The sequence below is a fragment of the Asterias amurensis genome, chromosome 6 (assembly GCF_032118995.1).
Source record: "Asterias amurensis chromosome 6, ASM3211899v1".
NCBI lineage: Eukaryota > Metazoa > Echinodermata > Asteroidea > Forcipulatida > Asteriidae > Asterias > Asterias amurensis.
Window position 1 is genome coordinate 17,001,927 of NC_092653.1, and position 24,289 is coordinate 17,026,215.

Sequence of the window (24,289 nt, forward strand, 5' to 3'; positions counted from 1 at the left end):
TAGGCATGCTGACAGCAGCCTCTTTTGTGACATGGTGCACAGGATCCTTACCTAACTATTATTCTAGATTAGGAGATTGAAACCGACATATCCTTCTTAAACAGCAAATATTAGCACTGCGCACTTCACCCAGTTGGCCTACATGTATACCCACATCTCAGATGGGGGGGTGTCAAAATTTACAGACGTACGCGTACGCTTTATGTTTACCCCTGTGTGACTGCACTAACTACAGTCTGGGCCCAAGTTTATGGCTCTGCTCACCGCTGAATACACATCAAGTGCTGAATTTCTGCACCAGCTGTGTAAGCATAGCATGACTATAGTAACGTAGCATGCGCACAAGCCACAAATCCCGCTAACCCATGCTTACGGTGAGCAGAGCCATGAAATTGGGCCCTGCAGTGCCAATGCAGTGATAGTGTGAGAGCTAGGTGGTGGAATATTTTGGCTGACATACAGGTATTTTGAACAAAAGTTACACCATTATAGTGCAGAGTGCTATTTTGCTACACAAAATACAACATAAACAAAACAAAAGCCAGGGACATAGTGTATGCCTGGAATGAAAAATGTAAATCATAAAACTGTAGCCCGAAGGCCTTCAATTCCAATAATCCAATATCCCTGGCCATTATTAAAAATCTTAAATCTATAATTATTAACTTCGAAGATCAACACAAAAACCAACAACCCACCTGAGCATTTGGATTTTGCACCACATTTTCCATGAATCGTTTGATGAACAACGGTCCAAGAAGCTGCATGATCATCCGTCTACTGTCGTCATCATCAGTGGAGAGATCCGACTCTAGGCTAAGTGCTAGTTTCTCACTGACGCTAGCATGCACCTATCACATGGGTATAGTACATAGTAGAATCAGATTGCAAGTTTTGGCATGAATGATGGAACTCAAGAGAATTGGTTTCTTTCATTTTCTAATAACCTTTAAGGCATTTGACACATTTGTTAATTACTCAAAATATATGTTGGCACAAAAACTTACTTGGTAATGAGCAACAAGTAGTATAAAATATGATCAAATACCGAGGCGAAGCCGAGGGTGCCATTTGCTCCCGAGGGTGTACAAAACCCTTGGACCCCTGTAACAGCCATGACAGCGTTTTGTTATACCTTGGTAACATTACTATAATTGTTTTTCGCGAAGTTCAGTTGTCATCTTCAAATTCGACGTAGAATGCATAGCAGACGAACAGTTGTTCAAATAAGAAACAATTCTTAACTATTCCCTCGAACCCCAGTCGTTTCGTACACAGCGCTGGAAATCGGCCAACGGTGGGAAACGATCAAGTGATGAACAACTGTTAACATCACTCATATAACCCATTGCGCTGTGCAACCATGGCATATATGCGTTTTTGTATCACATCTTGTGACTGGTTCTTGACCAATGAAACTTCACAATTTGCCACCGAGCTATAACAAAACAGTCCATGCATTGAAACACAAAAACCTTTTATAATAAGTTTTAAAACAAATGTAGTTAACTTTGCCAAATCTGCAGTTAGTCAAAACATGTTTCAGTTTAAGGGCATGCATGCAGTTTACAGTAGTAATGTTTTAGGATTGAACGACACAACGTAAAAAGATAACAAAATACAACAGGAGAAAGCACACACAAAAAATATCTATAGAATATGTTTTATTCAGTCTTCCACATTTTTAATGTATTCCTACAAATTGTAATTATTTCAATTTCAAGTGACGATTTCAACAAAACTTAATTGGGGTAACTGTGTATCTGAGTTTCTCCAAAAGTCAACCTCTCAACTCAACATGAGATTGATGGACTAAGTACTTTTTGTCCTAAATAAACTATTGTATTTATCATGGAAATGGTGGAGAGCAGGAAAAATTACGTGCAGGCATAATAATAATTTGATCCTTGACCGGCACAAGGGCTGACCTGCATGTACTTGTTAATAAACTCATCAGGCTATTATTAAAGCCCGGTTTATACTTTCTGTGAAAGCGATACAATTTTTGATGCTACAAATTTGCATCCATTAATTCACATAGTTGAAATTGTTTCAACTCTTGTGAAACATTCGCTGCGAAGACAGCCCTGTGATGTCTAAGTTCTTTGCACTCGCAGGAAGTATAAACCAGGCTTTAATCACATTTCTTCCCTGATTGTTCCCAGGCAAATAAAATCCGAAATCAGATTTGCATTGGGGATAAATAATTTGCATTGGGGATAAATAATTTTTAAAAAATTGTTTGTTTACCCATAAGGCCGAGTTATAGTCGGTCGCGCGATGGTCTGGCGTCGGAAATCTAGACGTGCGATCATAAAAAGACACGGTTTTTAGGCCTCAGTCTTAGGATGGCGCGCAAGATTTCCGTCGGGCGACCATCGCGCGACCGACTATAAACCGGCCTTTACCCTTGATACAATTCTAGAGCAAGGGTCGTGGGTTCGAATACCACCCAAGTAACATGAATGTGATATTTTTTCACAGTACTCGGGAAAGCACGGAGTATACGGTGCAGACTTGAATAGGGCCTATCATGCCTGCATGTGATGCACATTAATGTTTTGAGTTTTACTATAAAACCCCAAACATTTATGCGCATCAACTTTTAGTTGGATGACCAGGGAGAAGTTTTAATGATAGTTAAGGTTTTTCAGTTAATGTTCATGTTGGGTTTTAACATTCACCTAAAATGGAATCCATGTGAACAGGGTATGATATAAAACCATGAAAACAGAACAACTACATGTACATGTAAGCATGAAAAACACACAACAGTAACTACATGTATGGCAGTGTATAGGTTTAAACATGACATGAGAAACTAAAGAATCAACTTTTTTAGAAACAATAAAATCTACTGAGGTGAGATAAAGTGGAAATTGTGAGTCTGTTGTTAGAACAGAGAGATGTAATGAAGACAATACAATGAATAGCATAGACACTCTTTCTGTTGACTGATCATTCAGTACTACATTTTCATTTCAATTCACTTATTCTGACTGTGAAACAAAGAACTCTCAGAAAAGTGACTTAAAGGCAGTGTACACTATTGGTAATTACTCAAAATATTTAGTGGCATAAAACCTTTCTTGGTAACAAGTAATGGGGAGAGGTTGATAGTATAAAACATTGTAAGAAGCGGCCATCTCTAAAGTAACGTAGTTTTCCATAAAGACGTAAATTCAAATTTGAGACCTCAGAATTAGATTTTGAGGTCTCAAAATCAAGCATCTGAAATCACACAACTTCGTGTGACAAGGGTGTTTTTCTTTCATTATTATCTCGCAACTTCCTTCGACCAATTGAGCTCAAATTTGCACAGTTTTTATTTTATTTTATGCAATGTTGATATACATGTACACCAAGTGAGAAGACTGGTCTTTGACAATTACCAATAGTGTCATGTGTCTTTAATAATCCTTGTCCTACATTACCGGTAGTCAATAACCCAGTGGTGAAAACACAATGAGGGAAGGAGGGAAGTTTCAGTTTAAAAAAAAATTCAGGGATTGACCCACTTACGAAGTCAGGTGGGCAGGCTGGTATGCTTCATTTTTGGAAGGCAAGAGCACCAAGCCATTTTCCCCTAAAAAACAACAGCTTCGGTTTTGGCTCCATCACGTACGTGTACGTATTTTAAGTAAAGCAACAAATCCTACAAAACTTTGATTCCATGCTATAGTATTTTTGTTTTGAAAAATATAAATTTAAATATTGTACATCTTTCCACTGTTATTCTCTGCTGAAAGTACCATCTATTTTAAACAGCAAATAACAACCGTTTCAGACAGGCGCTCTGAGCAGTGTACATGACAAGTTTTGACATCATGAAAAGTTTGAAACAACTGAGCGACTGGGCGCGCTAGCAGTCGATTGATCAACTGTTGCAGTTGTTCGGAACAACTCTGGAGCGCCTTGGTTTTAGACGTCGATCTTGTCATGAGCCGAGGCTAATGTAAATGTTTTGTTATATTATATTCACCCTCAATACCAAAGTTTACTTGGGTCAACCTAGAGGCTTCTTATCTATTTGGTTCGGCATGACTCTAGCGCGCCTGTCTGAAATGGTTGTAACAGTGTTAGAGAAACTTTTTAACAAACAGACAAGAGTGTCAAAGATGTGAGTAGGAACAAAGAGATGAGGTCACATGACTGACCTTTTCCCATGGTGACCCCGGTAAAAGCGTCTCATGCAATGCAGAATCCAACCAGTGCGAGTTGAAAGGGTGGTGTCTACTGTGCTCAGACAGCCTGCCCCCTTGTGACAAGTTAAGTCCAGTTTTGCTCTCCATTTCGCATCCGGTCACCACACTACTTTGGCACTTTCTACTCTTTTCAGGAGTTACAGCAGTACAATAACAAGATTTATAAATTTTAAAAGTTATAAATTATTTTGTGTTTTAGTGTTTTGGAGTTTTTCAATTCAAAATATAATTTTAAGCTCTTAAGTAGCAGTTCCACGGAATATTGCACATCTCATTAAACGCTTGAGAATATTTTTTTATCTCAATCTGAATACGCTCCCAAATCGGCAAAGAAACACGATCCAATGCTCAGTTACACTTGGTTCTCGGACCTTATTTACATAAAGTCCACCAGTATATCACCAGTTAGTTAGCAGCAACTGAGAAACATTCACTGCCAATTAGCTGACCATCCGTCATCTGCTGTACATGTACGCACAAATCACTTTTATCAAGTAATTTATGCCAGGCGATCTACAGTTTGCAGAATTGGCGATTACAGACGTACAGTGTTGTCCATTCCCAAAGCACTAGCCAAGTAGAATTTCCTCATCTCCGGTATTGCTTTGTCCAGTTTGCCCTGAGCAGATTAAAGAAAGTGGGCTACAAAAACAAATGACCTTCCCTGGCCTCTGTGTTCCAGTGGGTTCCAATCGGTTCCAATGGGTAAATATAGATGATCACTCAAGGTTTATCCAGGTGGCTGAAGTTTAGGGGGGCTCTGTCCGTAGCAGTGTTTTGCAATTGGATCCCTGTATGTGTTTTCGTGTTGTACACTCTGGAAAAGGGTAAAAACAAGCAGGCATAGATTTGATTAAACATGGCACATTATCGTGTGTAATTATTAAGGTTTGGCATGGGAGAGTGGGCTGCATGTGAAATATCCCATAGACATATAAGCATACACCTGTACATGTACGATAAAGAAAATGAAATACATGCATCTCGAAAATTTGATTTCCCTTTTATGGTTTGTACTATAGGAAAATTAACTGGACAGATTTGGCCACTACAACAAATATTTTGAATGGATAATTTCAAGGGCACAAAGGCAATGACCAGGGGCATGGTAGCAATTGCCTCCGTGGCTTCTATGAGGTACACATGTATCAGGCCTGAAACATTTCAAGGGCACAAAGGCAACGACGAGGGGCATGCTAGAAATTGCCTCTGTGGCTTCTGTGAGGTACACATGTATCAGACGAGAAACATTTCAAGGGGCACCAAGGCGTCTTCTCCTTGGTAAAGGGCACTTCTATGAGAAAGTTAAGGGCATAAAGGCAATGACCAGGGGCATGGAGGTGATTGCCCATGTGAAGCATCAGGCCAGCAGTTGCCAGGACTGTCTATGGCTGAGACCAGTCAGACACTGCATATGGATACAGCCTGAGAGAGGTTTCAAGTTGGCATACCTTGTTGCGTGTCAGGGCCGAGCACCGAACTCAAGCTCTAATCAGCATAGTGTGGGTTTGAGTCCCAGTCTTGACATGCAAGACACTTAACCATTGTTGCTGGGCCTTTCGGATGGGACGTAAAGTCATTGGTCCCATGTGTTGTGTTATGCAGGTAAAAGAGCCCAGTGCACTTATTGAAAAGAGAAGGGGTTCGCCCTGTTGTTCCTGGTTTGATTGGCGCCACAGCACCTTGTACAATGTTGTGAGTCATTACATGGCGCTATAAAGGGATAGGGCTCATACTTCAAAAACGTAGGTCCACCATACCTTGCAGGACAAAATATTGAGTGCTTTGATACACCTTTTTAGAGGTCGTTCAGACACAGTACTAAAGTTGGTTAAACTCATGGTTCAACCCGATCGAGTTTAACTCTGTGTGTCTGAACGGTTCTAAAGTTAGTCCGAATCGAGTTCAACCCACAAAAGATAAAATGCCAGGGAGGGGGTTTATCTTTAGACCGCTACGGGTTTATCTTTTAACACTGTGTGTGTGGTCAGAATAAAAAAGACCACATACGGTTTTACTCACAACAGATGACCCGTTGACCTCCGTAATTATTATGTAAACACACGGTGACCAATGAACAGGCCAATAAACAGGATGTTAGAGTAACGGGGTTGCGTTCGCTTTCACCTCTTAAAACCAAAGATAAACCGTATCGGGTTTAACTCAGTCCTGTCTGAACGCAAGGGTTTTTTATTTTTACGACCACCCCCTGCTGCTCGTAGAAGTTAAACCGGTTCGGGTCTAACTTAGTACGCTGTCTGAACATACCCATAGGTGTGAATAACGCTATAAGAACCTAGAATTTTTGTTATTATCACCTCAGAGGAAGTACGGCACTTGGCAAGGCAAAGCTCGTAGTGATTCCTCACACCCTTTAACAGCAGCTTCAAGGTGTTGCTGGCCTTCCCTAGAACACCTTGTAGTAAAGACTCCTGCAAGAACAAAGTTGAATGGCTTTGAAGAGAGCAGGGGTGGATTTCACAAAGAGTTAGGACTAGTCTTATCTCGAGTTAGGACCAGTTACTCGTCCTAACTTAGGACTATCCATGCAATTTGTATATCTCCTAGGACTAGTCCTAAGTTAGGACTAGTCCTAACTCTTTGTGAAATCGACCACAGGGACTGATTTCTCAAAGAGGTACATGTTAGATTGGTCTGAAGTGTGAATCAATCAAAATTGCTAAGCAAAGTGTGACGTCACAATACGAGTCACATCATGATATTTGAAGCTCATTTAAGATGAATATTTGGGTGCGTTCGACTAGCTTCCCTGTGTCGACCCCGCGGTGCTCATTTGGGTGAGCCCCTGACAAGAGCTAATCGAACGGTCACTTGCCCTTTCGTGGTGATGTCATGCACCTCAGGTCAGCCCCAAGTGACCGTTCCAAAGCAGGGTATTTGGGGCTGACTGGGGTGAGCCCCTGGAATGACGTCAAAGCTATTCGAACCTACAGGGAGCAAATTGGGGTCGACCCGGGAAGCTAATCGAACGCACCCTTTAATAATGATAAAATATAATGATAACAATAAATAGACACTCATTTTTCTCGTTATGCATGATGTAAAATTGATTCCCACTCCCTCAAACTGTTCAAAAATACTGCAAAATTACATGGAACAGGTATGGACTACAAATTCCCAAATGTCTACCACATAAGCTACAGAATTAGATTTTGAGGTCTCAAAATCAAGCATCTGAAAGCACACAACTTCTTGCGACAAGGGTGTTTTTCTTTTCATTATTATCTCCCAACTTCGATGACTGGTTGAGCTCTAATTTTCACAGGTTTGTTATTTTATGCATTATATATGTTGAGATACACCAAGTGAGAAGACTGGTCTTTGAAAATAACCAATAGTGTCCAGTGTCTATAAAACAAATGAGGAAACAAACGAACCCTACACTAACCTTCTCAGGGTGCATACAGCATGACACACAGTCCTCATAAATGGAACAGCAGTTAGTGTCGTCTCGACAGGAGCTGCAAGAATAAAGTACTGAAGACTCTGACTCAGGGTCGCAGCAGTTGTTGACCAGAACGGCTTTCCTCGGACACACAAAACCTGCAGTTTACAAAAGAGATTCATGGAAGAGCATTATATAGATCAAATTCAAAAAGGACTTTGAGCATTTTTTTTTTAAGCAGATATTTTCTGTTTACCCGTTTACAGTGCTGACCTTTGACATTTATTTGTCATACATGTAGCTGCTGCTTACCGTTCGCAAAGCAAAAAAATAAGGCATTTGACGCAATTGAACTGTAAGGTCACAAATGACAATTTCAGATTTGTAAATGATCACAAGGTCATTATTTTTTTGTGTAGAAAGAAATTGAGGAAAAAAAAAATTATTTTATTTTCTAATCGGCAAAAAATAATTTGCGCATATCGGCCAGATACCATAGCTTGGCACGGGGAAAACCCTGCCGTACTCTTAAGGAAGTTTCACACAAAAAATGAATATAAATCAGTTCTGCATTATTTCCATTCCTTTACATCTTTCAGTTTCCAGGGCCCAACTTCATGGCAAAAAAATCAACGCTTGCAGAAGAAGGGAATTCTCCGCTTACATGTACTTCAAGCAAATTTCACGGGTTAGCAGGGAATTTCAATCAAGGGCCTGCGTACTCCACATTACTATGCATTCTTTGCTTACAATACACAGCTTCTGCAGAAATTTTGCACTTGCTCTATAAGCTGAGAATGTCGATAGTAAGCGCAGAATTCAGCAGTAAGCAGTAGTTATGAAATTGAGCCTGTCCAAGATCACTTACCTCTATTGTCAACAACTAAGGTGTGTCCTTGTTTTGAATTAAGACAGGACCACGAGTTGTTTTTGTCAATAACCTCAACACGTGACCTCAGTTGAAGCTGCAGGGTTGTGTGTGGGAGGTCTTCAAATCTGTCACTGATCACACCAATTGGATCGGCCTAAAATTTAATCGAAATGATGTATACACTAATTCAAACTAATGCAATGATTTGGTTGGGGAAAAAATGAATCGAGAATCAGAATGCTCCATCTGTTTTGCACTTAGTCAGAGTTACACATGAGTGATATTTTCTTCTTCTTCTCAAAGGATTTGGGTCCTTTTTGTAACACCAAACATAATGTTCACAGATTTACTTTAAACTTGCACCGAAGTCTCAAAAATAATTTTTGTCTCATGAGACGAAAATTATTTCAGCATGTAAAAAATATTTTTGTGACATTGTTTTACTCATTTCTCAAAAACTGCATTTACAGCACCTCAGCAAGTAATACTTTAAGGGGTGAGTTTAATGTAAATATGCGAACATTGTGTTTTGTGTCAAAAACAAAAAGTACCTAGACCCTTTAAAGAGTCAAGTTATTGGTTTACATGCGAGTGCCCCGACTTCTCGCGACCACAGGATGCGCGATCATCAGGAAGCAAATTATAAACAAGATGGCGTTCCCCAATCATGACGAACTTGAATGTAATTTTTATACACGTATTTACTATTGCCATTTTTAGATTCCATTTGATCAAGAAAAGGTAAATCATTCAGTAAATTAAGCCCCGTCATGTATCATTGTACTGGGAAGGATTTCACAAAGAGTATAAGACTAGTCTTATTCTTGAACTAAGATGAGTAACTCGTCCTAACTTAGGACTTCCTTGAGTTTTCAGTAACTCCTAGAACTAGTCCTAAAGAGGTACTGGTTACTTCGGCACCTTGCAAACTAGGTACCGGTTACTTCGGCCCCTTGCAAACTAGGCACCTGCAAACTCGGCACCTTGCAAACTCGGCACCTGCAAACTCGGCACCTTGCAAACTCGGCACCTTGCAAACTCGGCACCTGCAAACTCGGCACCTTGCAAACTGGGCACCTGCAAAATCAGCACCTTGCAAACTCGGCACCTTGCAAACTAGGCACCTGCAAACTCGGCACCTTGCAAACTCGGCACCTGCAAACTCGGCACCTTGTAAAGCAAGGCACCTTGCAAATGCAGCACCTGCAAACTCGGCACCTTGCAAACTCGGCACCTGCAAACTCGGCTCCAGCAAACTCGGCACCCACAAACTCGGCACATAAAATCTCGGCACCCAGTTCACAATTGACGGACAATAGATGCAATTATAATTTTTGTTGAACTTGCATGATGTTTAATTCCCAATTATTTTTATATCAAAACATAAATGCGTGTAATTTGTAGTTAATTTAACAAGTTGATCAAATAAAACATTTTAGTTCTTTCACGGCCGTTTAAATCCTTGCAGAGTCGAATTGCCGTGTGATACAGGCCCTCGCCTTCGGCTCAGGCCTTTACAAGGCTTTATCACACATCAATTCGACCCTGTCTGTTTTAAACGGCCGTGAAATGAAAGAACTAGTCGCTATTTACCCTTTTATTCCCTTATTAACAGGAAAATTGTTAGTTTAGGTTACCCATGGCCATACAACTGACAATTTTTCACAATCAAAAACTATAGTATTACCATAGAGCAAGGAAGTTTTGCTCTATGGTATTTTTACTAATTAGCCTAGTATTAATTTAATCAGATTCCGATTTGTTTGTTTTTATCCTACTGAAACCTGAAATATGAATGACACAGGATGCAGGATACTAATCAAATACAAATAATCTGTATCCTAAGATCCTTGCCACCTAAAGAATGGTAGTTGGCAGGTAATTTTTGCAAGCAATCCGTCAATTGAAGCACCCTTCAATTTTTCATGTTCAATAGACAATACACTGTGCTCCATCCATCATCCATGATGTACAGGCCCTACATTTACTGTACATTCCATACCAATTTCCACGTACAAATCCATACAAGTATAAAACCACTAAAAATACACAAAACGTTCTTCTTGTGATATTTGCCTACCTGATTAAATGTACTATTTATAAAGTAGCCCAAGGAAAAAAAGAATATCACCGCCAACACCCAACGTCGACGCAAAAATCTTGCCGGAAACATGAGACTTCTGGACGAGGGACCGTGTGAAATAAAGAAAATTTCACGACCATTTTTGACTTCAGTCCAACAGTTTTACATTCATCAACTCAACTCAGTTTTCGATGACGTCACACTTGGATGATGTCATCGTTTAACTCTTAAAAGAGCCGTTGAGGGCGGTATGTCCAATTACCGGGCATGGAGCACGCGCGCGCCGCGGAGGCATTAAAGAAAGTGGACACTATTGGTAATATTATTGTCAAAGACCAGTCTTCTCATTTGGTGTATTTCAACATGTACATAAAATAACAAACCTGTGAGAATTTGAGCTCAATTGATAGTCGAAGTTGCGAGATAATAATCAAAGAAAAAAAAACCCTTGCCACACGAAGTTGTGTGCTTTTAGATACTTGATTTCGGGACCTCAAATTCTAAACTTGAGGTCTCGAAATCAAATTCGTGGAAAATTACTTCGTTCTCGAAAACTATGCCACTTCAGAGGGAGCCGTTTCTCACAATGTTTTATACTATCAATCTCTCCCCATTACTCGTAATCAAGAAAGGTTTTATTCTAATAATTATTTTGAGTAATTACCAATAGTGTCCACTGCCTTTAAAGACATATAGACACTTTGGTCTTCTAACAACATTTTGTATGCATAAAGTAACAAACCTGTGAAAATTTGAGCTCAATTGGTCGTCGAAGTTGCGAGAAAATTATGAAAAAAAAAAAATACCCTTGTCACACAAAGTTGTGTGCTTTCAGATGCTTTGTGATTTCGAGACCTCAAGTTCTAATTCTGAGGAATCTCGAAATAAAGTTCGCGGAAAATTACTACTTTCTCGACAACTACGGACTTTGTATGGGGGCGTTTGTTATTATGTTTTATACTATAAACAACTCTCCATTGCTCGAGGTTTTATGCTAATAATATGAGTAATTACAACCAGGTGTCCACTGCCTTTAAATTTAAAAATCAGATTTTTTTTATTACAAAATTAGAGACGTACTTTGATATCTTGTATACACGATTTTTGTAAATGCGCTTTTTACTTCAAAATGTAATATATTACAAAAGAGTCTTGCTCGATTAAATTAGAGAATAAACCCACCTCTTCTTGGAAACCATAATTAGATTTAAAATATAAATTCTAAATGATACTATTCTCAGAATAGTTTTACTTTTTATGGCGCCTTGTTTTTCTGTTTTACTTGTGGCAACGCTGAGTGAAAGTGTGTATTGGTGCCATTGAAGGCACATCAGACATGTTTGGTAAAATGGAAGAGCATGCAGTATTCCATAGAGTTATATACTCTATGCAGTATTCTCACTTGGTATATTATTATCTCAACATCACTTTTGCATAAAAATAACAAATCTGTGAAAATTTTGGCTCAATTGGTAAGTAAAGTTGCAGGAAATTATTGACAGAAAAACAAACCTGGTTGCGCAAAATTGTGCTGGTCTTCCAGATGCCTGATGATAAAGACTTCAGGTTTTGTCTCAAATTATATAAGCTTCAATTATTCAAACAGGATCCTGAATATAAGCTTACCGTTGAGGTAGGCACAAAGGAAAATGAGTCGGATATCACGAATGTTTTAATAAAAATCATAAAAATCTAAAACAATAGGCCCGACTGTTCCGACAATAAGTCGGAACAGCTAATTAATAATTGCATAAAAATAAGAGTTTTCTCTTATCTTTCGATTCTGTGGGCTTAATTGTATAATTTTATAAAAAAAACTAGACTTAAGTTTTTTTCATAACAAAAACAAGGTGTTCGGCTTCCGGGAGTACAAAAATACACCCTGGTGTACAATTATCAAAGGAAAAACCCATGAAAATAGGCCTTTTCAAAGCATTTTACATGCACTTCCGGTTTAGAAAGGTCAAAAGGTCAAGAGAAGGTCACCAACATATCCATTTTTGTGAAGTACGTAAAGCCCTTTCATATGATGTGTAGATTGTTAAAATAGCTTTTGTGGTTGAGGAAATCGGAACTGATGAATAATCACGACTAGAGAAGAGACTAACTAACCGGAAGGGAAATGTTTGTTAAAAACGCCTTGAAAATAGACTCTGTACGTAAAGCCCTTTCATATGATGTATAGATTGTCAAAATAGCTTTTGTGGTTGAGGACATAGGAACTTATGAATAATGACGACTGGAGAAGAGACTAACTAAACGAAAGGGAAATGTTTATTGAAAACGCCTTGAAAACAGACTATAAACGAAGCTGATATAATAATTTAAAAAAGAAGTTAAAAAAACAAAAAACAAAACAAACAACAACAACATCAACAACTGGTTTAGCGGGTTTCCCATACAAGTACTGACCGGGCCCGATGTTACTTAATATCACTGATCGGACGAGAACCGGTGTGATCAACGCAGTACGGTAGTAGGCAAAACAGTGTATTTTTGACGAAAATACACAAAAAAAAATCTGATTTGAACCAGAAGACAAGGTAAAAATGGGGTCATGTCTGCGAGGCCTTTACGGAGTTTTCAACGACCTTTTCGATTATGTATCGATTGTAAGAATCCATCACGTGGATCAAAAATAATGATTTTTTGAAATAATAAACTTTGAATTTGTATAACTCAAGAATGGATGACGTCATCATGACCTAACTAACACATTATTCCACTCCTAATGCATATCTAACTATGTGCGAAGTTTCAAGTTCATACGAGTTTGGGAAGTGTGCTTTTGTTCGAGGACAAGGGACGAAGAGAAGATGAAGATGAAAATCTGGATTGTTTTATTTATTTGTTTGTACTCAAGTTTTGTTTAATCCGGCAGTTTATTTTAGCAAGACCACTCCTAATTGCTTGGGCCTTATACTTTAACCATTCTGTTTTCTTTGAATGTTTTGTATTGTAACATCCATGTCTGTGCATGGAGGTAGAAATAAATTAGTTTACGTAACGTCCTTTCCTACTAGAGAAAGTTTAAAAGGGCTTATGTTATTCCAGAGATTTTTTTTCTTCAAAAACTTAGAATAACTTGGATAGTTGTTTTAACAAACAATCAAAACAAATGATGATTATGCTAAGTTCAAGAAGTAATAGATATTGTAATACTGTCGTGAATTCCGTGGGCCCAAAACGCCCTTCACCCGGGGGGAGTGGTCGATCGATGTAACGTCTCTATTCTTCTCGGTGTTTAACCAAAACATGACCAATGTTCGTCATTTTGTACTGTTGTTTTCTCACATAATCAAAAGTCCCATGAATCACTGAAGTAGGTGGCCATCTCAGCGAAACTTCGTCTTCAATTCCACATTGACCACTCAGCCATCAGAAGGGTAACATTTGAACAATTTGACGCCGAAGATTGAGAGGAAATCGTTTTCGCAGCGTTCTGCATAAATAGAGCTATACAGCTCTAAATAGAGCTTTATAGCTCTATGCATATCACGCTATGGCACAGAGTACAATAAACTTGGCAGCGTGCCACCAAATAAATTATGCCTAATACACTACACGTGTACGCCACACGTGTTACGCACAACCAATGGGGAAATTCCGTAGTTCTTTATACATGAAATTATGAATTTTCAAACTCGATTTTGAACCAGAAGACGAGATCAAAATGGGATCATGTCTGCGAGGCATTTACGGAGTTGTTAACGAACTTTCCGATGATGTGTCGATTGTAACAACCCATCATGTAGATCAAAAGTTATGATTTTTTGAAATAATAAACTTTGAAAATTCATAACTCAAGAATTGATGACGTCATCGTGACGTAACTCACACGGTTTCTTCTCCTAATAAATCTAACTATGTGTAAAGTTTCAAGTTCATACGAGTTTGGGAAAGTTGTTTTTGTTAGGGGACAAAGAAGATTCAGAAGAAGAAGAAGAAGAAGAAGAAGTATCAATAAAAACTAGATATAGTGTTTGTAGAAACAAACACTAGGTGTTCGGCTATTGTTGGGTCAGTGTTTGAATAAATGAAACGAGTATTGTAAGTATCCCGTCAAATTGCAAAGAAATCAAAACCAAACAGTTTTCTCGAAGTGAAATAATTTTATGGTAAAGCATCAAAAAGTGTACATTTCAACCTAAAAGCCTTTAAATAATGCCTTTTCAAAGCATTTTACAGGCACTTCCGGTTTAAAAAGGTCAAAAGGTCAAAAAAAGTCACAAACATACCCATTTTTGTGAAGTACATGAGGCCCTTTCATATGATGTATAGATTGTCAAAATAGCTTTTGTGGTCGAGGGAATGTGAACTGATGAATAATGACGACTGGAGAAGAGACTAACTAACCGGAGGGAAATGTTTGTTGAAAACGCCTTGAAAACAGACTACGTACGTAAAGCCCTTTCATATAATGTAGATTGTCAAAATAGCTTTTGTGGTTGAGGGCATAGGAACTTATGCATAATGACGACTGGAGAAGAGACTAACTAACCGGAAGGGAAATGTTTGTTGAAAACGCCTTGAAAACAGACTAAAACGAACTATTTATAGGAGAAAAAAAATTTAATACAAAAATAATTAATACAAATTTTGGACGTCAAGTGGTTTCCCATTTAAATATTGACTGGGCCCGATTTTGTTTAAGTTCAGTGACCGGACGAGAACCGGTGTTATCAACGCAGTATGGTCGTAGATAAAACCAATTAATTATTTTGAATAAAACTGACATTATGTTGAGAACGCCTCGAACGCCTAAATCGATCAACACGTGGTGCAGAGCGTGACTATGCTCCTCAATGCACCGCATACTTACACGTGGTGACCGCAATGCACCGCATGCTTACACGTGGTGACACATGTACATGTTATTGTAAAATCTTTACGCGCAAACAATGGGGGAATTTTGTAGTTCTTTATACATGAATTTTATAATTTTCAACCTCGATTTTGAACCAGGAGACAAGATCAGAAAGGGGTCATGTCTGCGAGGCGTTTACGGAGTTTTTATTGACCTTTCCGATGTTGTATTGATTGTAAGAATCCCTCATGTAGATCAAAAGTTATGATTTTTATGAAATAATAAACTTTGAATGAGTGTATCTCGTCAACTGATGACGTCATCGTGACGTAACAACTTTTGCAACATCTACTGGTTATTGTCTACCTGTGTGCAAAGTTTCAAATTAATGCAAGCTTCGCATCTATGCTTTTTCTTGCGTACAATCGACAGCGAGAGGAAGAAGAAAAACCCCCAAAAAGAAAAAACCGAACAATAACAAAGAGTTGTTTGGGCTGTTACCCGAACACCTAAAAAACCGAACAAAAATAAGAGGTGTTCCAGGCTGTTGGCCCGAACACCTAATAAAAAAATTGAGTTTTAGATTGATTATTAATTTTTTATGAGCTGAAAATTTGCAAAGTGCGGTTGGCTTTGAAATCATGCTCATTAAACGGCAAAGAGGCCTATGTACATATTGCCTCCCGGCGTTCTAAAAATAGAGTGTTTAAATTAAAACGTTTTTATGAGCTGAAAACCTGCAAAATGTGGCGGTTGGCATTAAAACAACGACAGGTTTGGCTTAAGTGTTTCGTGTCCAAGCTTTTTAGCCGTGCAATATTGTTCAAAAAAGGGATCGTTCTATTGGTAAGTAGCAACTTTTTGGGGGTTAAAATCGAGGTTAAAGGAACACGTTGCCTTGGATCGGTCGAGTTGGTCTTTGAAAAAGCATTCTATAACCGTTTATTGTAAAATGTATTGTGGTTAGAAAGATATTGTAAAAGTAGAACACATTGATCTACACAAATATGCCTCGAAATTGCGTGGTTTCCTTTTTACCCTGTCGACTAACACGGTCGGCCATTTATGGGAGTCAACATTTTTGACTCCCATATGGCCGACCGTGATAGTTGTCGACGTAAAAGGAAAACCGTGCAATTTCGAGTGATTCTTGTGTGAATCATTATATTCTACTTTTAAAACACCTTTCTAACCATATGCATTTCATATCAAACGGGTTCAAACGCTTTCAATAGACCAACTCGTCCGCGATCCAAGGCAACGTGTTCCTTTAAAACATCACTGAATGTATGTCTAATCAAACAACGACCCAAACTCATGGTTGAGATCGCGAGATCAACATTACAATATTGTGGACAAAGTCGAGATTACTTCACTTTAGTGGAATTAGCTGCTCCCTCCTGTATGGACAAACATCTTCACTTAAAGACACTGGACACTATTGGTAATTGTCCGACCAGTCTTCTCACTTGGTGTATCTCAACATAAGATGCAAAAAATAACAAACCTGTTGAGCTCAATCAGTCGTCGAAGTTGCGACTAATGAACGAAAAAAACACCCTAGTCACACCAAGTTGCGAGCATTTCAAATGCTTGATTTCGATTCCTCAAATTCTAAGCTCTCGAAATCAAATTAATTTCGTGGAAAATTACTTTACTTCCTTAGGAGCCGTTTCTCACAACGTTTTATACCATTCAACCCCATGGTCTGAACATCCAAGAAGGAAACGACTAATAAGTCTTTTGTTTTGCCGTCTCCTTTTCCCCCATAGCCTTTTAGCCTGAGCCTCATTCACTAATTAACTACTTTTTTTACCCCACCTCCCCACCCTTGATGCTGCCTTTGTGTTTCCATCTTCTTGCTTGTGGTCAAGCCAGTCCCTTCCCTTCACCCCCCTTTTTGTCCCCCTATTCATTGTTTACCCCCGCTTTTTTCTGTATGCTTTCTAACATTTCCACGTCACTGCTTATGTTTCACTTAGTTACCTGTTCATGTTTGTTGTGTTGTCATTTTAGCCTTCGAGAAAGACTCTGCCAAAGAGGGTCGAAACGTCAGGCCATTAACTATTTTTTTGCAACGTTTTATACTATCAACAGCTCCCCATTATACTGTTACCAAAAAGGTTTTATATAATATAATTATTTTGAGTAATTACCTATAGTGTCCACTGCCTTTAATGTACTTTAATCAAAGTTAAAACCCCATTTTGTTAAGTCACGTACTGTATGTGTATTTTTTTCCCTGCCTTTTCGTAATGATGTTTTAGAATGTTGCACGAAGAAGATTAAAAATATATCCGTCTTATCAACAATGATCACCACAAGAGGGCGTTGTACAGGTTTGTTGAGCGTGCAAATAAATCACAGAGCGCCACATTTTGCATTTTGGCAGCCGGTGTACTGCATGTTCTCTATTTATTAGTATACATAGTAAAGAGTTTTGGTAAACAGTCAAAAGTTTAGTAATGAAACTAATGTTTCAAAATGAAACGGACCAAGTGTTAAAAAAAAGTGTTCAAACAAACGTGTGTGAGTTGCATCCAGAAACAGTCCCCCCCCCTGCGCTGTGTGATTCACACAGCAATGCACAGCAAGGTCAAGGAAGGAGGACCAAACAACCGAAGTCTGCGCTGTGATTTTGTGTGCACTGCACATCCCATACAGGTACACCGTTCATATCGTCGGGCATCATCAAGTGCCCCCTTTTGTAGTAGTAGAGAGGTTCTTAACAACCAAGCAATTGACAAGTAAGTATATAAGGAGAAACTATAAATAATACTTAAAAGTAATACTAGTAACCTAGTATTTAGTAAACTTGCGGGTACAACCATGTGTAAATCTCTTTTTAAAAAAAGGTGAGTGTTGGCTCTGAAAAGAGTGGGTTGGGTCTCGACAGAGTATACTGTTCGAGACATCGAGACCCGACCGGTTCTTTTCAGATCCAACACTCACCTAAGAGATTTACACTTGGTTGTACCCAAAAGTTTGCTATTTATTTATATCGTAGGAGGTCCTGTATTCGAGGTGTCCCTAAAATCGTGGCAAATCTTTTACCTCTATGTGCGCGATGTAAACAGTCCCTAGATAAACAAATTGTGGTTTTATTTGCCAAGCAAAGAGTCTCCTCTCCCTTGACAAAAACTTAGAAACACGTAAGGCTCCACTGGTTATTTGCACTTGTAAATGCAAAAAAAGTTTGGTATTTTAGGCATTTCTACAAGGTACAAAAATATGTCATAATGTTGAGGCCATATAAAAATATTTGCCCACCCAAAAAGTTTCATCAAACACTATTTCAATTCACAATTCATGATGATCAAATTATGTGACTGAATATTTTGCTGACCATTCTGAAAAAAAATACAGATGCTTAAGAAGCCATGTGCCTTATATCATTTTCTAATAATTTTGGAGATTTTTAATTTTTACCAACAATCAAAGTTATCGTCATTCTCCTCAGTCACTCAGTAGATTACATGATGTGGTTGCTATTTGGGATTCTATGGCTCGCCATAGTGGGGAAACAAATTCAAAAATATGTAAATTACATTTTTAATTTTTTTTTATTACTGCATACTGTTATAAATTCTGATAAACATAATACATAGTATGCCACGTAATGTTTAGATGCACGTATACGGCCTGCCCTACAAGATGGCCACTTTCGTTGCAGCAAAGTGTTTACTCGATACGGTCTATTGGAGCACCAGTGTGACCACCTGGATCCCTTTTGTTAAAGAGTCCTTGGATTCATTGTGTAGACTGCTCAACAATAAATAATCACATAAAAAACACTCTATGTACATGTACAGCCAACTAACATCTGGTGCCTATTTCATAGAGCTGCTTTCAAAGTCAGAAAATAGTGCTTTCCATAGTCTGCTAAGCAGAAATGAGCAGGATACTGGTAACTACATATTTAGTGACATGGTAATTTAGCTTCTTTTTGTGCTTTAAATGCACTGAACACATTTGGTAATTCTTAAGACCAGTATTCTCGCTTGGTGTTGGTGTATCCCCACATGCATAAAATAACAAGCCTGTGAAAATTTGGACTCAATTGGGAATGAAGTTGCAAGAAAATGATGCAAGAAAAACACCCTTTTTGTAGAAAATAGTGTGCTTTCAGATAGGAATAAAAGGCTTCTGGCCAGAAGTCTTTTATTATTGTAGTGAGAAATTACCTCTTTCTCAAAAACTACATTATATCAGAGGGTTACACACCTATATTCCGACCCCCCTATAGATGTTCCGACACCCCTATGTTCCGACAAGTCAGCCTAACTTCCGACACCCCTATATTCCGACACCCCTATGATGGAACATAAGGGTGTCGGAACATAGGGATGTCAGAATATAGAGCAGTCACCCTTCAGGGGGAATTGTTTCTCACAATCTTCTTATACTATCAACAGCTCTCTATTGCTCACTACCAAGTAAGGGTTTATTTTAGTATATGAGTAATTACCAAATGTGTACAGAGCCTTTAAGCAGCTCTATTAAATTGGGCCCAGACGAGGTCTTCTGTTCCCAGCTTTCCCCAAAATGTTAGGGTGTCGTGGGTTGGAGTGCTTTCTGAGTTGAAAATATGATGGCCCCATTGCTTACTTGCATGATGGAGGTTACATCATAATAATATCGAAGTCTTAGGGCCTATAGCGCACACGTGTATCTACCAAATGTGGTACTCAAGGCGCTGAGTATTCAGAAAGATAGGTTATTGCAGTGATGTATTCCGAGACCCAATGGCGCATACAGCAGCCACAGCCAGAAACACCGGGGCGAACCCCTTCTTTTTCTGAAAAGTGCACTGGGTTCTTTTACATACATTACACAACACATGGGATCAATGCCTTTACGCCCCATCCGAAGGACGAAGCAATGGTAAAGTGTCTTGCAAACCCACACTCTGCTGATCAGAAACACCAGAGTGTGAACTCGATGCTCTTAACCGCTCGGCCACGACACTTCCACTTCAAGTTGGAAGTGAGTGGGAACAAATTCAAAACTGTGTGCCCTAATGTGCAGTTCTGTAGACTGTGAAAAGGAGACTGTTTGTACAATCCGCATTAAGCAGGGCAAAATTTCACAGAGCTGCTTCAGCACAAAAAGGAGCTAAGCACAATAGAAAGATGCTTTCTGGAAAAAAGGATAACAGCTAAAATACCATACTGCTTATTGTTGCTTAGCAGAGACTTTTTTAAAAGCAATGTTTGCTTTCAAATACTACACATATTTATACTACCGAATTTGGCTTTTTAGAGCCCCCCCCTTATGTCTTTGAGCATTGAGTCAATACCATATCACTCAATGCAAAACTTTTCTCTTTCAAATTACTACACACCCAAGCGCGCTATTACAAAGGGCACCATCAATCATATCAATGTTGTTTGGGGCGGCCAGTTATCAAGGCTGCTAATTTATTATACTGACAGTCCCCTTTATTGTACTGTACAGTGTAATTGGTTTGTAACCATTGTTTGCTCTTATGTCTAGCTGTGATTTTGCCCTTGTAAAGGTCAATGTACACAGTCAAGGTCCTCAGTGAAAACCACTCAACATGAAATGAGTATACGATTTAAGGGGCATTGGTTTAGGTAGGATTCAAGGGGAATTAGTATAGGGTTCATGGGCATCAGCAAGGCAATCAAAAGAGGGCAATCAATAAGGGCACACTGGAGATATAATCAATTACTGGTTACTTGTTTGCTTATAAAGGGCAATGTGATTTTGCCGTATTTAACAGGCCTCCCCCCCCCCAAACGAACCCTAAAAAAAAAAATTTAACAAAAAAATAAAAAAATAAAAAATTTATTTCCCCCCTTTTTTATGATTATATTTTATAACTTAGATAAAATCCATATACATGTAAGACAATGAAGTGAAAACCTTATGGAACACCCCAGATTGCAGAATAGGGCTTTCAAAAGCGAAGATAAATTTACTTTTAGAAGCAGGCTTCGTTCCTTCAAGCTGTCGCCCTCTCTAGCTTTCACACTTTGCGGTCGCAAGCTTTCAAAATTTTCACTCACAATTAAGTTTTTTGTTCAACAGCCTATCCTTTAATACATGCCAAAAAGGCTGCAATAATTTAACACGCACTGTTTGTATGTATCTGCAAAAGTCATAGTTGGAAATTTCCTCTCAGGTTTAATTTAACATTCATAATACCTCAGACAGTTTCGCTATTCCTATTGGTGGAGAGCCCGTCACGTGGGTGTGTATAAACCTTTGTTTAGGACCAGTAAAAAGTGTTGGAAACATGGGGGTGACACGCGTGCTTGCACCTGTGCTTATAAGACAGTTTCTTCATTCCTATTGGTCGAGAGCAACGGCTGAAACAGTTGTGCCACATCACGCGATACGCTCGATGCGCACAGCATTTCCTTATTATAAGGAGTTGTTTACCCGAGGGCCTTACCATTTCATAGCTGGAGGGGTGTTGTGTTGAAAGAAATCATTGAACACTAATAATTTTTGCACTTGTTTTACTTTTTGACCAAAAAGTGTTGATTTTTTTGACCGAAAAGGTATTTATGAATGGGAATCAAAGTGTGTTGAATCGGTTTTCAACTAGTGGTTTAAACCCGTCGAGGCCTCCTAGTTCTTGATAATTTACCACACATTGATTCCCTTAATCTAACACATGGTGGAGGAAGGAAGGGATGGAAGGATCATCTATTTGCTTAAGTTCAATATGTATACCCCCCCTTAGAAAAAAACTGTGTACCATCTGGATATTTAAACATGATTGGCTTGAAAATTCTCTATGGATGTGTCAGTTTTGTTCTATAGCCCTGTAGGCCCGAATCATATAATACTGAACAATGTCCATTGTAGTGAACGTCCACATTGTTCGTATACATGTATGTACAATACTTACTGCATTGACAAAAACAAAAAAGTACTCAGTTTAGTACAATCATATCAGCTCAATGTATATCTTGTGTCAAATACAGAGGAAGAGTTTTGAACCATACCGTGGGAGTTGGACTGTGGTTATATGTAGGTTTATTAGGACCGAGGTATTGTCCGTAGGCCCCCTTGCGTACAATGATGTACCACTTTCAAACAGTGCCCTACCTGGTGGACAAAGGAGGCAGGACAAAAAGGAGATCGCCGTTCTTGATGCATATAAATTTGCGTGTGACCTCAGCTAACCAGCAGTATTCACAAGGGGTCAATTGACATGTAAGGCCGGGTCTGAAACGAGCGCATTTGCCAGTGTTGAAGAATAGGCAGATGCGCGCGATCTAGCCGAACTCTACCCTAAGTCGCCATTTCGGACACAGCCTAATTTAAAATTGAGGGAATTTGGCCTACCATGTTTTTCTTGGGTAGAAACATACATTGAGATGTGATAGCGTAAATCAAAATAAATTTGATAACAGTCATTTATTTCATACATATCCAACATATCATTTTCTCATCAGCACTGATCTCGCTATCAAAAGACTTCTTCTTCAAAATGGATGATAAAAAAGCTGAAGTTGAGTCACGGTAAGTATTGCCATACCAGTCATGTCTGATAGCTGTTTGAGTTTTTCAATCTTGTTGCTACTGGCTTTGTAGAACTCTATCTCCTTGAAAGAGAGCATGCAAAATTTATCTTGGGCCCTTGTATTATGCATCTTGGGGTAGGGGCTTACTTAGCAAAAAAAAAAACACCTGAGAAGCACAACAAAATATTATATCCTATATTGTAGAATGTTTTTAAGCAATATTTTACACAGCTGCTTTTGAAGAAAGTATTGCTTTATAATGTTTTCCTGCTGAGCAGAAATGAGCAGAATACCAGTAATAAATTATGACGCTAGACATTGATATTTTTGTTGGTAACCTTTATTCTGATGAGCAAGATTTGGTTGTTCTACCTAAAATGAAAGTCTGTTGTATTTCGTCACAGTGTTTTTCTTTTTAGAGACTCCCGGCATAGGCCCTCAGCGCTGAGGTCAAATGATGAAAATGAAAACGCAGAGACCAGAAGCAGAGACCTGGGCCCAATTTCATAGCGCTGCAATTTTGTGCTTACTGTGTAGTTTCTATATCATAGCGCTGCTAACCGTAAGCACACGGATAAGAATGCTAACCTTCCGGTGCCTACCGCACGAAAATAAATGACGTCACAATGCAAATCCACGGTACACACGCAATATGGCTGCCCAATTTTTTTGCTAACCTGTGAAATACGCTAAGGCTTAAGCAAATTTTTCTGCTACAGTAAATATGCAAATCTGCTTACCGTTAAGCAGCGCTATGAAATTGGGCCCTTATCTCAAATACTCGGTACAGGCGTGGAATGAGGTGCATTCGGGTCTAGCAATCAAGCTGGATCGCAAGCTAGACCTCATGCACCTCATTCATGAGTTAGCGCTTGTGCAATGGGTAGTTGCGAAAAGGTCTGTTTATATTGTATGCACTGCGCACAACTTTCACTCAATAGATCTCTCATTTGGCCTCAGTGAGGGGGCCTTATAATGAAACCTGTTCCGTTTTTCAAATAGTCTTTTTTATTATTTTACAGTTCAGAGAGGTTTCACTACAATGGCTTCCTGCCGGACACGCTGAACTCCTCTTACCATGAGGTGGATCTCACTGCTGAACCTCCTCCCTCTGATGCAGAAGCGGTCATCATTGACGGGCAGAAGTCTCGTACCTTACAGAACAAAGAGCCCTTGAAGCAAGCGCAGAGGGAGGAGGATGATTCAGATGAAGAGCTGGACTTTTATGAGGCAAGCCCATCACAGAGACTTCTTCCATTGAGTGAAACACACGTAGGCTTTTTTTTAGTGTATAGTGCTTATTTGCTCCTTCCATATATTGTAGTACACTGTGTACATACATGTACATGACTAGCATACATGTAGCACGTATAGACAAATTCAGGCCCGCACCAGGCGCACATGTGTTGAGTACC

The 24,289-nt window shown here is 39.0% G+C and overlaps 3 protein-coding genes across 5 annotated transcripts in view; 1 reads left to right on the forward strand and 2 right to left on the reverse strand.

The window, feature by feature from the left end:
* Positions 1-4,296, reverse strand: part of LOC139939214 (uncharacterized) — a 31,856-nt gene extending 27,560 nt beyond the window's left edge. The window contains exons 1-2 of the mRNA XM_071935008.1: positions 4,158-4,296; positions 699-851 (exon numbers count right to left, since the gene is read on the reverse strand). Coding sequence (XP_071791109.1) covers positions 699-851; positions 4,158-4,292 — 288 coding nt within the window. The 5' untranslated portion in view covers positions 4,293-4,296. The remainder of the gene's footprint in view (positions 1-698; positions 852-4,157) is intronic.
* Positions 4,297-4,306: 10 nt separating this feature from the next.
* LOC139939217 (SREBP regulating gene protein-like) lies at positions 4,307-10,750 on the reverse strand. Its single transcript, XM_071935010.1, has 5 exons — positions 10,563-10,750; positions 8,480-8,636; positions 7,615-7,769; positions 6,524-6,637; positions 4,307-5,022 (listed from the first exon to the last, which is right to left on the reverse strand). The coding sequence occupies exons 1-5, from the start codon at positions 10,653-10,655 to the stop codon at positions 4,936-4,938; spliced, it is 606 nt and encodes a 201-aa protein (XP_071791111.1). The 5' UTR covers positions 10,656-10,750; the 3' UTR covers positions 4,307-4,935.
* Positions 10,751-17,762: 7,012 nt separating this feature from the next.
* LOC139938158 (synaptic vesicle 2-related protein-like) overlaps positions 17,763-24,289 on the forward strand; it is an 81,613-nt gene continuing 75,086 nt past the window's right edge. For 2 of the 3 annotated variants that reach the window (XM_071933541.1, XM_071933542.1), the window contains exons 1-3: positions 17,763-18,119; positions 22,806-22,872; positions 23,897-24,146. In XM_071933541.1, the coding sequence (XP_071789642.1) occupies positions 22,841-22,872; positions 23,897-24,146 (282 nt within the window). In that variant the 5' untranslated portion in view covers positions 17,763-18,119; positions 22,806-22,840. The remainder of the gene's footprint in view (positions 18,120-22,805; positions 22,873-23,896; positions 24,147-24,289) is intronic. The other variant, XM_071933543.1, reaches the window with a different exon arrangement.

Bases quoted from the DNA above. Each gene is read 5' to 3' on its own strand.
- LOC139939217 (XM_071935010.1), bottom strand. From the start codon at position 10,655: ATGTTTCCGGCAAGATTTTTGCGTCGACGTTGGGTGTTGGCGGTGATA. The intron at 7,770-8,479 runs GTAAGTGATCTT...TGTAAACTGCAG, and splicing joins CTTAGTTGTTGACAATAGAG to GTTTTGTGTGTCCGAGGAAA. The intron at 6,638-7,614 runs GTTAGTGTAGGG...TTGTTCTTGCAG, and splicing joins GCTGTATGCACCCTGAGAAG to GAGTCTTTACTACAAGGTGT.